The sequence below is a fragment of the Aptenodytes forsteri genome, unplaced genomic scaffold (assembly GCF_000699145.1).
Source record: "Aptenodytes forsteri isolate BGI_AS27 unplaced genomic scaffold, ASM69914v1 Scaffold296, whole genome shotgun sequence".
NCBI lineage: Eukaryota > Metazoa > Chordata > Aves > Sphenisciformes > Spheniscidae > Aptenodytes > Aptenodytes forsteri.
This window is the reverse complement of record NW_008796181.1, coordinates 3,469,208-3,486,331: the sequence shown is the minus strand read 5'-3', so window position 1 is coordinate 3,486,331 and position 17,124 is coordinate 3,469,208. Positions and strand designations below refer to the sequence as shown.

Here is a 17,124-nt window from a genome sequence, read left to right as displayed (position 1 = left end):
TACGGAAAAAGTGTACTTGCAGGCCGCGAATCAAACAATCACAAATGTGGCACTGAAAGGAGAACTGAGGGCATGTATCTTGTCAAGTAAGGATAGCAGCTGGTACCTTTCACAGAGCAATTACAGCGCAAGGAGTGCCTCAGTGTACTCTCACTGAAATAGGTGGGTGGTCATCCTGTGAATGCTTGGCTGAAGCTGGAATGATGTGGGAAATTATAAACTGCAGTACTTACCTAGTTTTGAAAACTGACATTTGCTACTTTTAAAAAGCACATTCTCTTTTCAGTTTCCATTTTTACTGCTCTTCGCAGGCTTTACAGTTGAGTAACAAAGACGATAAAGAAGTTGAAAAGGCTTTACTATTTCAGCTGGCCACAGTCTGACATTATGTCTTACTTTAGGCAAAACATTTCTTTCAAGCTTAAGGAAAAAAAAAAAATCAGCCTGAAGCACATTTCCATGAAGCGATAAACAAACAAATTATTGCATCCCTGGCAAAGAGTAAGATGAGTCATGCTCGCATGACTAGGAAGGTGTTCAGAAAGCTCACCTTGTACAGGCGTCACTACTGTCCCCTTGAAATGCGGATTTATGTGTATGTTCTTCGGTTGCTGAGGTGTCACTGGAGGTGGAGTCATCATTATTCTAGGCGTTTCTATCTGAGGGGGCATATGTAGCCCTGGAGGAGGAGAAGAATGATGCTGATGCTGTAAAGGAAGCAGAGATTGTAACTGTTGCTGCTGCTGCTGTTGTTGCTGCTGCTGTTGCTGCTGCTGTTGCTGCTGCTGCTGTTGTTGTTGTTGCTGGAACAGACTCCTAACAGGTTGCTGGTGTGTTGGAATTAACCTCTGTGAATGAGTCTAAAGTCAGACAAAAGAATAAAGTCAATAGGCTTTAAAGTTAAAATATCCTGACATAAACCAGCACAAAACCAAGACACCTTTGGAGAACAATTAAGGCCAAACATGAACAGAAAAACTTCTTTCCATATCATCAACTGGAACTGGTAAGAACCAGCAGGACAGGAAAGCAAAGGAACAATTGAAGACATTCATATGAAGGAGAGGATGGCAAAGAGCAAGGAAGCACACAGGGAATTCAGACATTCATTCACTTTTTAACAGTAGAACTGTCTAATTTCATATGTAGGGTTCTGCATATGTCACTGGAAATTGTCATCAACTGCAATAAGGTATATGTGACGATCACTAGAAATCTGAGTCCTAGTATCAAAACAAATCCATTAACTCTTGTCTCACGTCTAGAAGAGCCTCTCTGAGAAAACAGACCTAACAGTAGCAACAAAAGTCAAGAATCTAGCTTAATTTGTATTTTAAGATATCATTGCAGCCCACCTATCCATACTGCTTGAAGAAAAAACTACTTTAAAGATACCTTTCAAAGGTACCTTTCATAACACAGAAGAAAGTCTCTTGCTGCTCACTCTCAAACACAAATGGCCAAAATCGGTTATAATTAAAGAAAAATTAGCGTCATGTTTCTCTTCAGAGACATTCTTCTGCTTCTGAACTCACTGATACTAGATATCAGTCCTAGGCCAGTAACTTCCAAATGGCAGTGCAAGAAGAGTCCCAAACAGGCAACTTTTTAGTAACAAAGATGTGACACATCATTTTTTTCAGCAGCCATATCCATAAAGCAAAGCAGCTACAAAGTATGCACAAGAAGATACTGTGATGAGCACAATATGTTTACAACATTTAAGATCAAAATAACTAGCAAAGACTGCAGCAATACAGGAAAAAAATTATTCCACCTCCACTGTTTTAAAAGCACAAAATATTCTACTGCAAGGCTCTCAACCGCTGAGATATCCACTGACTCCTGCTAGTGATCAGCACCTAGGGTTACTGCTGTTGGAAAAAATCCCTTTTGTTTAATACAGATGACCTTGTCCTGCAGAGACATACACAGGCTTTGCTCTACAATCTCAGCTTCCAGTACATTTTAGGGCAGTTAACAAAAGTAAGTGTGGGCTACCTCATGATCACACATTTGCTGGTTTTTTGGGTTTTTTTGACGGAAAAAGTAACGTCTTACAGTTTGTGATACAAAGCACGGGAGGAAAAAAGAGTAACAAAGGTAAATTTGATCTGAAATCCCAAGATACTGATTTATCTAGTGGTGATTACCTTTCAAGGGTTTTATTCGCCTCCATAGTAGCATGGTAGATATACAAACAGATTTTTTTAGAAGTATCAGCAAAAATATTAGTTTGACAAAAAACAAGAAATATTTTACAGACTCGTATTTTTTTTAACTAAATTACAACTGATAATGTGGGACTGAACATGTTTCCATGTTGCATATAGAGAACTTCTCAGAGGTATTAACTTTCTCTGCCATCCTTATGCAAACCAGTAAGTAAGCCTGATGGCATTGTATGAGTCGAAATCCACTTTTCATTTGGAGGCCTTGAGATTCCTCAAGTTGAAGCTGGTAACAGGACTAAGCACATACTTTCACAATCACCACGTTACGCAAAGCCCATCTTGCCTAACAGTGCCCTGAAAGAGCAAAAAGTGTACGTTGGAATAAATACTCCACCTTCATAAAGATTCACCATTTAGAGTGTATTTCTCCATAATTTCCTGAAAGTACGTTCAAAGAATACTAAGGATTAAAAGGTACCATTGTCGATGGCTGGTTTGGCAGCAGCGCAGGCCTGTGATCCTTCATTCTTCCCCTATCATTATTGTCTCTCCTTTGTTCTCCCATTCCGTGGCACATAACTGAGCCTCCTCTTCGCCCACCTCTCCTTGAGCCGTACCGTCCCTGTTTAAGCTGCCTTTCCCTCTCTTCAAATTCAAGTAATGCTGCTTTGGCTTCTGCAGAAAGTTCTGTTAAGAGAGAGAGACAGACATGGGGAAAAAAGTATTTTAGCTTCGTGCTGAAAAGATGGAAAATATCGAGAAAAAAAACATTGCTAGAACTATAGAAGCATCCCTGCAACTAACATAAAATTTGCAGGCACTTTGATCTCCTTTAGGTGGCATGTTAACATTTCATTAAAGACATCTTTAAAAGGAAAAAGCACACAGATACTTGTATCTCTTGCACAGTCAAAAAGCAGCTGGTAAATGAAACAAACATAAACAAAAAGTTTTGGTTTTTTTGTTTTTTTTTTTTTGTGTTGGTTTTTTTTTTTTTATAAATGCTACTGAAGTTTGCCTTATGCTGTAAGAGGGGGCTGTGGCTCCTCTCACATTTGTGTTATCCTAAACAACATCTCACTTATCTGCAGAAATGTCAGGCAGCACAATGAAACCCCCAGTAAACTTTACTGTAAAGGATATGTTGAGTCTTCCATATAAACAGATTTTATCTGCCAGACTCTTTTGCACAATAGCCTGTTCCAATCCAAAGGAGGATTTTCTGGTCGCTGAAGTGTTTTTGCAGTATGTAATTACTTAATAATTTATCTATTGTATGTGGTTGAAGAACCAACTGTACTTTACAAATGATAATTCCACTTAGAGCACACTTCAAAATCTGTGCTCAGCTCAAGTCAAATACATGGCCACTGATAACACCCACTCAACTCACATCACAGGTAAACACCAAAGAACAGATGGTACTCAATGAAGACTGCCAGATTTGCTTGAAACCTGGGACAATGCTGATAACAATAAGAGAAAACCATGCAGTAACAGGCCCAGGTAATCAAATTAACTGGAAGTATAGAGAAAGTCTACAACAAACTTCTGGAAACACACTGTGGCAGTATGAGCAGTGCCACTCACCAGGCTTCAGTTACTTAAAGGGGATAAACTTTAACCTAAACACGCTGCTGAGGATTTTGCCATGTGCCAGTCAGATCCCTTGTTACCTCTAAAATTCACTTCTGCCTCTAACAGGGCAAAATTAAACTACTCTACAAGAAACACATTCCTGACAAACAAAAACGTATTTTGAATTCATATAAATGGCAATTAGTGCAAGAATTCAATTTTTCCATTTAAAAAGTCTGCTCTTAATGTTAAAGAGGATGGGGTATAGGGACCACTTTTCAGGACAAAGTGGTTTTACTTGCTAATACTACACATAATGGCTATAATATCTGAAGATCAGAATAAAAATAGTTTGTATCTGGCAGCTGAGACACTACTACAACGTCTCCACATCACTACATATCCTCCATCAAGAATACATAACTAAAGCAATTAGAAAACTATTAACATTTCTTCTGAGTCTAATAAGCTACCTAAACCACCATCTTAAACATCTTCATAAGTAATCTCAATTAGTCTTTGAAGCTGAGGATTGACAGAAGGGCAGAAAAGGGTGAGTGCCGCGCATTCCCACTGCAACAGTTGTTCTTACTTGGCTACGAAAACTACCTGCACGACTGAGCTGCAAAGACTGTAAATTCGCATGTCCCAGTTTTCAGAGGTATTCAGCACCTCCAGAAAGCAGGGGTTTTTTGATTTAAGAAAAAGAAGTTTAGAACTTGCTGACTGTCTAAGAACACAGCAAAGATGACAGACTCCTACAAGCTCAGGATCTGCCATATAGTTTCCTATTTCATTTCTGCATTTGGTGATGAGACAAGTTTCTCTACCTCTTTTTCTCTCCCCTCTCCGACACCGCAATTAAATGGCATAAAGCTTTAATTTACAATCACACCAGATATTCTTATGAAATGCCACCTTTGCCCTAGCACCTGCCTCGAGAGATTGGCAGAGACCAAGACAATCAGGCTTTATCAGGAAAATCTCATAGCGTGCTTAGAAAGGGGCAAGGAATCACACTCCCTCAAGTCTTAGTATGGTATTAAATGTGCACACTATGGATTTCTGAGGAAAATTAAGACAAATGTACTCTTGTCCAAAGCAATCGAAAGCATTAGATGTGACAAAAACAACCACCTTATCCATCTTTAACCGTCAAGGATGAAAAAAGCTGGTTTAACAGGAAAAATAGAGCTCTGATTTCAAGTCTCCTTCCTGTCGACACTTGAAGCAAGTTCAGTTTCTTCACAGGCTTGCAAGTGTGAAAGGGCTAACATGGGCTTTTAGTTGGTCTGCAGGAAAGAAAGACCACTAGCTCCCATATACTTATGGGAAGAAACGGTGCCATTACATTGTAAAGCAACAGCTCTCCTCCCTTTAACCACAGAGGATCCAAATCCTGCAGGGCATCCTGGGCATGCTGCTTGTTGGAAAGTTTTCTTTTTTTTCCAAGAATAGGACAGGCAGGGCAATTTTTCTGCCATCTTCCACACTACAACCCTGAACTCAGCAAGGTAGTTCAGAAAGCAAAGTTCAGTCATTGCAACAAGTACCTACCGCTAATACTCATTCAAGATGATAAAAAGCTATTTCCTATTAAAGAGATTAGAAGTCACATGTGAGGAAAGCAATTCTTAATGAACCGGGGAATAGAGCTAGGCTTCCTACAAGGCAAGATTGTGTCTGAGTCTCTCAGTCTCTTGAGCACATATCGAAGGACACTGAATAGAAAACTTTAGAAGAAAGAATGGGCTGCTCCAAACAAAATGACTTCAGAGGGTTGCGCTGATTAAGCTTGGGGAAGGGATGACAGCATTCAGGGCAAAGTCAGTCCTGATGATCTTCGATGTGCAGGTACTTTTCACTCTCTTTAATATGAAAACTAATAGGCTGTTCTCCTACTCACTTTACACGCAAGTTCTCAAACTTTAAAGGCTGTGTCTTTAAACACACAGTCCACATATTCAGTTTTTCAGCCAGAAAAGTGAAACTGTGTATAACACTGACCTTGGAAAAAAATATCCCAACCAAAACCCCCAGGAATTCACTGCAGCAAGCATCATTACATTCATACCACATCTGTGACCACAGAAGTACAATATAACTATTAAAAAAAAAAAAGTAAGATTACATTAACATCAAGCATACTTCCCCCAAAACATGCCACTGAAGGCAACAGTGTCCTACCTGTGAAGAATTTTGCTTACACACAAAACTGCAGGTTCAGAGCCTCAGAGACAGACTGCAAAAGTGAAGACTCATGCAGTGAACTAAACTGATGAATACCTCAAGTGCTTTATATTGGTATCAGTCACCACGCAGCAAAATACAGAGTCAGCTCAATTATTAGGTGGGCTGCTTATCAAATTTGAGAGCATTGTGCCACAGAGATCAAGGAGAGGAGATAGTGTGGAAGACAGTTTTGCAGGGAGGGGAGCAAGGAAAATAGTCCCTGTCTTCCCTGAAAGCAAGATCAGACTGCTAACTAGAAAAGAGGCGACGAGCAGAGGAAGAAGAGATCCTCTTTCCCTCCCTAGACTCTTCCAAAGCACAGCCAGGTATTCACATGAACAGGCCCACTGCTTCTCCCTGGATAAGAGCTTGTGTGTGTTGTGACCAAAACACACTGAGCCAGGCTGGATGCTGCCATGCCCCCTGGACAGTGTGTGCAGGCTGCTGCAGCACACAGCCACCGGCTCCTGCCTACACCAACCCCGAGCACAGGTCTCTGCGGCTACATCTGCCTTGGGTGGCTCCCTGAGAGCAACAGCATTTCAAATCCCCAGGTTTGAAATCCCAGAATCCCTATTATCCTGGATAATGCAGAAATTTACAGCATAAATCACATTCCAGAACAGCTATAAAAAATATATATATATACATATGCATTTACATATATATGCAATCTAAATTGAGAGAGGTAGCAAATGTTCTCCTTTAACTTTTTTTCTCCCCATCATCCAGACTTGCAACCTGATTACACCATGGGCTTCTGCACAGTGCAACAGGACAACAGTGAAACCATTCATTTTAATTTCCTAGTCTTGCCCAAAATCTCAGCCGCTAGTTATCAGAGTGAACATAAGCCAACTAAGCAGGACATAACAAAGAGTACTACCACATCCAATAACTTTTGTTATCACTTTGCAAATGGCTCTGCATAAGTGTAGGGGTTTGTTTTGTTTTTTAAATTAGGTACAGAGAGAATACTTTAGTTTGGTGGTGCCAAAGTCATTTTTCTTCACATTCCTTAACGGGTAACTAAATCCAGACCACAATGACAACTCCAACTCTGGGAAGACTTCAACTACATGCACTGAAAGAAGTCAAATATTTCTCAAAGATGATAAACTCAGTATCTCTAGAAATCAATTGCATAGTTGTCCTACAACACCTCTCCTTTAAACTTTTCAAAACCACTACTTACATTATCTTGGATAAAGAAATGTTTACGAAAGATCTCAGCTACATTCATGAGAATATTCTCTATTTTTACATATTTTTACCAGCACACACACATTCTCATCTTGACTGTACAGTTCTCACACACTCAGTTAACGCAGTGAATCGGCAATTATTCTTCTAGTGTCTCTAAGTGTCAAGATTAATTTCACTATCACTGGTAATAAAATGGTTTCAAATGACATCTTTAATCAGCAAGTAAGAATGCACTCCTCCAATAGAGACAAGCTGTCACAAAAGGTCACCAAAATGTGACAGGATAGAAATTACGTTTGTAACTTCAACTGAAATGTTAATTCCTCTTTAAGTGTTTTCTCAACTATGTTCAGATTTTAAAATAAGGAGATGTAGATCTGCAATGAAGTTTCATTTTTAAACCAGTAGCATCTGTAAAAGTTTGCTTCATTTTTAAACCAGTAGCATCTATGAAAGTTTGCTCCATAATCTCAAAAGCAAGCAGATATTTACAGGCAAACAACAAGTATTTTTTGCTGTTTAACTTTCCACCACATGGTCAATCATTGTGTCTCTTTATCAACAAATTAACATGAAAAACTAGTATGAATAGAAACCATTTCATAACAACAAGATTGTATTTTTGCCAGAGATTAGTTTCAAAATAAGCTCTTCAGTTTATAATTCATCCACATTTGCATCATCTTTTCCTTGTATCTCAGAGCTACATCCCAAATCACTTAAAATTACACTTAAAAATGTCTAATTTGAATCACTGTTCCTTTAACAGTCAAGCTCCACTACAGGTTCTCTCCTCATTGGCTGGTCTTGTCTTTACATTAAACTATAGAGTAAATCCACAGATATGTGAAAATGCATGGAATTGTCATCTACCTTGCAATTATGTGCAGAGAATTAGCTATTCCAGTGCACTCTTATTCTTAAAATGTTCTGTTTTGTAAAGCCACCAGCACCTTTTGTATAAATAAGATATGGTCTGTATGTGGTATGTAGAAATATGGTCTTACAGTTGAAAACACGTTTGGAATGCACCTCAGCTAAAATACCCCTTGCCCATATAGACCACTCCGTGCCTCTAGAGGGTTCCCCTCAGTCTAATCAGAATCAATTCCTGATTATTAAAACAATGCTGAATAAAGGCCCTTAATACACACTTTGCCTGAAATTGCAAGTAAGAAGAGCTATTTGCTAAATACGAACAACAGATCAGAAAGATCTTGATTCAAAATCATGCACTGATGTCTCACCCACAGCACAACATGGCCTACATGAATACCACTGTGAAGTCTGGTTCAGCCTTTGCAGCTCACTCCTTGCTGCTCATGAACAAGTCCTCTTAGCCACAACACCTCTGTTATAGAATTAAGGCTTCCCAATATTTGCAGGCATAGTAAAAGCCCAAATTCCTTGCAACTGAATTAAAGAATTAGGAGGCTATGCAACTCAAGAGAAAAATCCTTAGAACTAACATCTGTTGCAAACCAAGTCTTTTAAGGCAAGAGGAAAACTTCATCAGGACAAGTCAGGCAATCTAGGTATGCGCTCTGAGAACATAATTCCAAAATGCCCTGTTGTCCCAAAGACTCTGACTCATCTGAAAAGAAAGCAGAAGCACCCAGCTACCAAGCTCACGCTGTGTGGCACCCATCTTAAAGCAATCCTGTGTAAAGAATTCATCCCTACAGTCTGGCAAAACTTGAAGTATCATCAAAAAATACATCTTCCCCCAGTGGTATCTGACAATTAGCCAACAGTACCTGACAATTTGCCTTCATTACCAGTTCACCTTTCTTGCATATCTTGATTCTCTTCAAAAGATCAGGGCTTTTTCTCCATAGTTTGAATTGGTATTTTGGTTCAGTAGTAAAACTATGAGAATGGTACATCTTTCTGAAGGCAAAACTTAATTTCTGCCCATCTCCCTAATATCACCTTTTAATTTGAATTTTTATTATGATTATTTATTATTATTACCACCACCATAAGGCCAACATGAAGAGGCAATATAGTTATCCCCAGTGGGACAGGTACAACACCAGTATCAGATACTTGAGTACCCAGGGCACATGAGGGGTCTTGAAGTTAACTCTCAAAACCATAAACCAATGTGATTTTATTTATAGACTAAAACAGAGCGGCTGCAAGAAAGTTGCAAGTCTACTGCTTCTTCTGAACTAGCAGTGGCAAATTCATTAGCTACATGGAGCAGTATTCCTAGAAACAACCACACTCGTGTTATACTACTCAAATACAAAGAAAATATACCCTTTTAGACACTGCCTAAAGAATCAAGGTGGTATAAGAGATCCAGATTGTTCCATGTTAGAAAAGCTGAACTCAGGAAACAGACGTTTCCGTATTTTTCTAACACACTCCCCAGCAAGTTACAATTTCTCTAGGACAATCCAACAGTAGGAACGCAACAGGTTCACAGCACGCTTATGTTCCTAGGGGAAAACAGCAAACATGAAGGTATTTCACAGCAGAACACAAGTAACAAGATTTGTGTTATCAACTGAAAATGTTCCAAAAGGAATTCCTTAAAATGTATTCCACCACAATATGTAGTGAAGCACAGATCAGACAGCTGCTGCTTGAAAACAGGAAAGCTTTTAAAGACACCACAAAAGTCTCAATGAACAAACGTTGCGCTGGTTTTCAAAACATGATATGCTTAAACATTACTCCCAAGGAGAGAGACACTACACATACTACAACAGACTACATATGACTTTGGACAACTTGGATATAGGCCAGTCAATGTTAGAAGGCGACTGTTCTATGTTTTACCATTGAACTCTTCTAGAAGTTTTGGCAAGCCTGCCTTTTACTTTCTTTTGTTATAGTCCACTGCGACAAAACCTCACCCAAAGTTTCTGGAATGTTTCTCCTTTCTCTTGTCACATCTGAGAGCCTAATTATCGTTCCTTCTTTCCGTTCAGTTTTGAAACGTAATCGTCCAGACTCTTCGTCATCGTCCTCCTCTTCATCAGATTCTTCTTTTGTTTCTTCTTGAAGTTCCAGAGACTCAATACCTGCCTGAATCACAAAATACAAAGGACATGCAAACTGAAAAATCTACTTTTTTATGATCAGCGAGTATCAGAAGACAAAGTTTTCTTTAACGGTCCCATTGTACAAATTTTGCTGGCATTATACATTATTCTCATGCATAGTGAACATTTAAGAGTTTGGTGATTTTTTTTTAAATATGAAGATATGAATTCTATAATAAATTATAAAACAAAATCTACTGAGAAAACCCATTTTGCTGCAATATTTAAGGGAATATGTAAACTCCAGTTAGAACCACCATCTGATTAGTAGCTACTTTTGCACAGAGTGACATTTTATCACTGAATTGACCAAGATGCAAACCAGGGATACTACCAGATTCAAGTAATACAAACATTAAATCATTAATTTTTTTTTTTCACTTGTTAACAACTGTCAGTAGCATGTTGTTAAAAAAACCCAACAAAAAACAGATAACCTTACATCTCAATTTTATTCCTCTAGGTATGTGTAACTGTACTTGTCTTTACTTTTTCTACTCCTTCAGTACTTCCCACATTTAATTCAGCAATTGACGAAAAGAATGGAGAACAGGATTGGATAAAATTTGAATATACTAAATTTGTATATTGGAATGCTACTCCCTTGTCCTCATTTACTTGCCAGTTCTCTCTAACAGAGAACATTCATTTAGATGAAACAATGTCCCAAATGAAAATGGATCACACTCCTTCAATTAAAAAAAAAAAAGGGAAAAAAAATCAATTTCATTTTCCTGTGCTGGCATGATAAAATTAATGTTCAGAATGTTACACAAGTTATATTTGATTTCTAGGGTTGAAAATTAGAAATGTTCTAATATAGTACAATTTTCCATAAAATATTTGGTTACTGTGTATTTGGTTATTTCTTGTACAGGCCTACTTGCTCATTTCTTAGAGTCTGCACATGTATTTTAATTCTTTGCAAAGCCACTAAATACATCATAACTTTTATGTTGCTTGAGGACAGTTAAAAAATGAGTGAAATATAACATGCAAAAAAATGGTTTAATCTTCTAATTAACCAGATTGGTGCAGTAATTTATAGGAAAAAGGCCCAGCAAGTGTGTCAGTCAGGTAGACAGATACTAAGTCACAAATCAAGGAAAAGAATTACTGGCAGAATGGTGCAAGAGATTGCAAATTTCCTTATCCAGCAGCCCAACTTCATCCAAAACCAAAAAGAAACATGGGAAGCAAGATCAGAGACAGGATCTGGCAAGGCAGTTTCTACTTTAAAAGACAGCACACCATATGAACTCAAGCTCAAAGCTTCTCCAACTTTGGTCTGGTGAGTAAGTGATCTGTATACTTAGTTACTGGGCTTTAATGGGCTACTGATCCCATGTTATTTTCATTTTATTATCTCCTTATCTCAGAATGTGTTTTATCCATTCCAGGCAAACATTCAAGCACTACATTTCCTGACCTCACAAAAATGCTCTGATATAGCTAAGAGAATAGCCAAAGTTTACAAAAAGCTTTATGGCACGTATTTTAAAAATATATTAACTTTTATGTAACAACTTTACCATATCAAAAAATGCGGCTAAAAACAACAGACAGGATAGCAGGCAAAAAAAAAAAATCCTCCAAGACTGAAAGAAATCCAAACCTCAAAAGCAAACCCAAATTGAGCACAACTGGTCTGATTAACATAACAATGTATAATCAAAGCACCTCTGAGGACAGGCAGTTGAGACTCATGGAACAGAGGAGGGATGTTAGCAAGGAAAGAGATACTAAGGTGGTTTAATAAAAACAAACAAAAATAAGGGAGAAAGACAGGGTTAGCATTTTACTTTCAAAAGAGGGACTCCCAAAAGAGAAAGGAGTAGCGATATCTCTATCAAATCTATGTTATTTAAATATCATAAAACCTGTAATTTTACTGTCCCAATGTTGTCTTTAAAAACTTTCCCTTCAGGATCAGGATCTGAAAGTCAGAACTGGAGTGCCTGTTTTGCGAGACATGCTCTCTCACTACACTGAGCCTCCTGCTTTACTTTACAGCATGAACCCCAGACACATCCACTCTTTATGTCCATGCCCCTTAAAAGCTACGTTGGAATTCCAGTTTTTATTCATTGAAGACTGGTCTCAGTCACGTAATCTCATCTGTGAGTGCAAAACTTATTCATGCAAGGCTCTACGTGTGGCTCAGACTGCAGAATCAGGACTAGAATGGTTAATGCAGTCTAGACTGCAGAATCAGGACTAGAATGGTTAATACAGTCTGCATTGTCCTGAAAAATTTTGCAATGCTTTAATGCAATGCTACAGAAAACACCTGCGGAAACTCTGTTGCCTTTTGATAATTACTAATTCTGGGGGGAAAAAAAAAATCCGTTCTAAAAAAAAAAGCAAGCTGTAACAGACTACAAGGCAACTACTTTCCTATGCAACAATAAAAAACATTTCTAGACCAGCACTATTCTATTCTTAGCCACTTATACCAATTCTCTAGTCTTCTGGGTCTAACTCACTTTATTCATCAGTATAATGCTCATGCCACCTATTAACAAACAACAGCTGTACAAGCGTTAAATATCAAAGACAAAAAAAAAAAATCAAAGGAGCTAATGAAAAAGCAGGCACCAAGGAAAGGCAGTGCTCGAGAATGCTAACTGACCCATGTCCAAGTCTGATTACACGTATTATTGAGGGATTTGTATTAGTTGCGATGGAGACACAAACATGTCTGACAGCCAACCATATGTTCTCTACATATAGCTCCAGGAAAGGTTATCTGAGCTGTGTAGGAGCATACACCCTTACCCCACAATTTGTTCAATAGTTGTAGCATGCAAGACTTCTTTAGCTCATCTTTTCCAACTTCCAGCCTAACAGGACAAGTTGTTTTGCCAAGATTAGAGTATATGAATGGATTCTATGTTTCAAAATAAATTTATATAGGAAAAGACACAAGTGCAGACACAGAATTAATACATACTAGTACTTATAGAATTCTATTTAATACTTGAATACTATTTAACACATTAATATCTCTGAATATACATAAACAGTCCTTGAACAGCCACTTGAGGTCACCTGACTGGACTAGCCAGCCAAGGCTTCTTAGCAGCTCTCCTCAAAGGGAGCTTAACATTTCCCATTATGACACCTTGCACAAAGCTACCGAAGAGCTTTGCTGACTCTGCCTTATGAAGAAAAATAATGACCTTGCTTCTATCACAAGGTCAGAGTTTTCTGCCATCCTCATTAAATAATTACGCCATAAATCCCAGTCACTGACCAGAACTCCCCACACTGGGTTATGATCTACTATGGAGCAAGAGTGAGTGCTCCTGCTCCAAACAGCTTGCCACGCAGTTGCAGGACTGATAACAGACATAGCCCAAGGAAAGCAGGAGAAAACACTAGTCAGCATGATAAACACTGATCTTAGCACAGGATCCTCCTGAACATGGGACTGTCAAGTGCTCTGGAGAGCTTCATGCCAGAGTGCTAAGATGTGCAGAAGAGGTAAGCATTGTAAAGGCTAAACCAGATCCCTTCCATGTGAAACATTATGAAGGCAAAACAAATAACTTTATTAACTAGCTAGAAAATAAGCAGTGGAGGCTTCTACCAGAGGTTAATACTGAAGCAGCAGCAATTGCTCAATCCTAAGGGATCAAGAAATAACAGAGGATAATAAATAAGAGGATGTTACACCTATTCCAAGGGCACCTCCACTTCACAGATGAAAAATGGGAATAAAAAACAAACTTAACAGCTTCTAAATATGTTTAAAACTTGGCTGTTTTGATTTGCACTCTTTTCATCATTTTACTCCAGGCTGACAGGTAGTGTCTTCAAACTCGAACAAAAGAACTAAAATGCCTAAGTTTTGGCTAAATACAGATGAAACAATTCAACAGACAGACGCATTGGCCTTTTTTTCCCTAAGTCTGTATTCTATCAAAAGAAAAGCAGAAAAGCAGTACACAGCATTTCTTCGTGAAATGTCTTCTTGATTAAAGTCCTCATCATTTCTTATCAGCATAACCCAAGACATGGTTTAAATTTATGCAATGAGAAACCCCTTATCATAGACTTCACAGGAGATTAGTTCTAATATAAAACAAAGAAATTATGAATTCTAATTTTAGGAGGTTACATTTTTATGAACATTTTATAGAAATAATCAGTGATATTATTACTCTAAAAATATTTAGGACATGGTAACTCATGTAACTGACAGTTTTACCACACTTATTTGCTGCTGAAACTTCTGGGTATTGGGTTTTGCTTTGTACCTTAGGAAGGCAAAAATACTTTCTGGAGCATTGCTACATTTTCCAAGGAAGCTCAAAAAAGAGTGTTATTTATTCAAAATCCAAGTTCTAAGCACTTCTTCAAATTAAATATCAAGTGAAAAAGCATGCCTTGAACCTGATCTGGCCAAGGACACAAACTTTTCCTGCCTCTTCCCTACATGTCCCACCCGAGTGCTATTCTTAACAGGTCTCTTACTTCCAGTTCCCCCCGCCATCATATTCCAATTCTCCAGCCAGTCAGCTTTTCTCTTGGTTTACAAAATTTCTTCATGCAATATAATAAGAGGCTTTATTTGGTTTTAATGTGGAAACTGCTTAAAATACAACACTAGCAAACACTTATCTCTATCAGTTCGCTCTCAGTTATTCAGATGCCAACTTTCAATCAAGAAATAATAATACCATTTATTTGTACCGCATCTATTACAGCTCCATTCTTGTGTTGCATTTTCTACAGGAGAATGCCAACAATTACCCTTGTTTACAAGCAGTGAATGTTATGAGATTTAAATATAATACTCAAAGAACAAAACTATTCAGAGCTGGAGGCATGCATCTAACCATGTAATAAACAGAGGTGCATACTCTACAAAGGTTATCTCTCTTGGTGGTATTCTCATTTGGAGAGTGCAATTGTGAGCCTACAGACAAATGTAAATAAGCTACATATGAAATAATAAAGGAATAAAAAGATGGCACTATCTATCTTGGAAACAAGAAACCTGTGGCAATCTGTAAGCCATCAGAATAAAGCCAGAATGTAGATTAACTGAATAAAAATGTGGCCAAAATGTTGACATTACATGATGAACAAATTCTCTAAAAGCTCTATTAACAAAATCAATTAAAAACTTGCATTAATGGTATCTTTTGAATGAAAGGAATTTAATTCTGAATTGGACAAATTTAGACAACATGATTATTACAGAATTCTCACTAGTTCATACTCTAAAAGTGAAGCTGTGCTTTTTTAAAGCAGTAAGTTTGACAGAATCCCAGCTATGTACTTAATTTTACATGATGTGCAGTGCTTTCATCATCCATACAGACTGTGGCTGCAGATAGCACAAATGCATCAGGCTGCTTTTAAAACACCAGAAGAAAAGTGTATGTAATCCAGTGAATGAACAAAAAGTGTTGAAGTGTTTCACAGTTCTTTGGAAGGGTAGATTTAATACTTAGGAAATAGGAAATTAACCACATTTAAGGTATATTTGGTGTAAGATGTCATGCTTGCAACAGCGAAGACTGAACAACACAGGTGACCCCTTTCAATGCATCTCTCTTCACCCACCAAAGAATGTTGTTTTATTATAACAAGTTTGATACAACTACAGAATATCACAGCACACCCATTTGTTAGAACTTCACAGAAGAACACTGCTGTGTCTTTGAGGAATTAATTTCCTGATGAGTTAAAGCTCCGAAGAGGGAACACACTCTGACTACACTTCTCAGCAGGTAATCCATTCAATCCTATTTAATTAAGAACCGGAATAAAAGTAATATTAAAGCAGATTACTGGTGAGGAAAGAAAAAAAATCCCACATCAAAAACTTGCTGCAAATTAATAACAGGTATGATACCATTGTTCCAGGCTATAACCAGTGAACATATACTTGACAGTTTTTAGCATAACCCTTCTTCTTGCAAATGAAGCAACTCAACCTTTTTCCTAATTGAAGAATTAAGATAAGTTTCACCGAAATTTCAGTCCCAATACAACTTCTTTCAAACAACAATCTGACCTTTCCCTTTCTAACATACAGAACCTCACGCTCCTCCTCAAAGTGGGATACCCAAGAACTGTATCTACACTCCCAACAGCAGCACATTATCCATCTGGAAAGTGAGGCACCATAGCTATTAGAGATTTAACAGACAGCATGCAGTATTACTATCATTCTTCTACTCAAAAGGGTCCCTGAAGTTTCTAACATTGAAGCTAAGATGAAATATGGACATTTTGAGCTCTCCCTTATGATTTTCATCCCAAGGGGAAGAGGGGATCTGATGTATCTGACAATATAGATGCTATCACAATTCGTCTTATACAAAGAGTAATACCACCAATAATTCAACATTGGCAAAGTTGCATCAGTTCTTACCCAGCAATATGGACAATTCTACAAATTCAAATTCTGAAACAACTAGTTATTTTAAGTTCCAATTAAATTCACAACATACCTCTTCTGATTCATTTGTTATTGTCTGGGATTCTTCCAGGTCCTCATCAGCTGTATATTCTTCTTGTTCTTCCATTGCTTGCTCGTTATATGATTGCATGTAATCTTCATCCTAAGGCAATAACACAAGAAGGTGAAAAGATATAGGCCAACTTTACAGAATCACAAACCCGTTAAGAGATGGGGTATGTATATATTGTTACTGTTTCCAGAACTGGAAGAGAAGTATTGTGTCTATCACAACTGTCAATTATAACTGACATATCATATAAGGTTGTATTGGGCTTGCGTGGCCGAGTTTTGGTAGCGGGGGGGCTACAGGGGTGGCTTCTGTGAGAAGCTGTTAGAAGGTTCCCCTATGCCCGATAGAGCCAATGCCAGCTGGCTCCAAGACGGACCCGCCGCTGGC

The 17,124-nt window shown here is 38.1% G+C and overlaps 1 protein-coding gene across 1 annotated transcript in view; it reads right to left on the bottom strand.

The window, feature by feature from the left end:
• RBM33 (RNA binding motif protein 33) overlaps positions 1–17,124 on the bottom strand; it is a gene marked incomplete at its 3' end in the record, with an annotated part of 81,968 nt that overhangs the window by 51,095 nt on the left and 13,749 nt on the right. Inside the window, exons 6-9 of the mRNA XM_019474253.1 lie at positions 16,717–16,827; positions 10,058–10,229; positions 2,653–2,861; positions 551–860 (exon numbers count right to left, since the gene is read on the bottom strand). Coding sequence (XP_019329798.1) covers positions 551–860; positions 2,653–2,861; positions 10,058–10,229; positions 16,717–16,827 — 802 coding nt within the window. The remainder of the gene's footprint in view (positions 1–550; positions 861–2,652; positions 2,862–10,057; positions 10,230–16,716; positions 16,828–17,124) is intronic.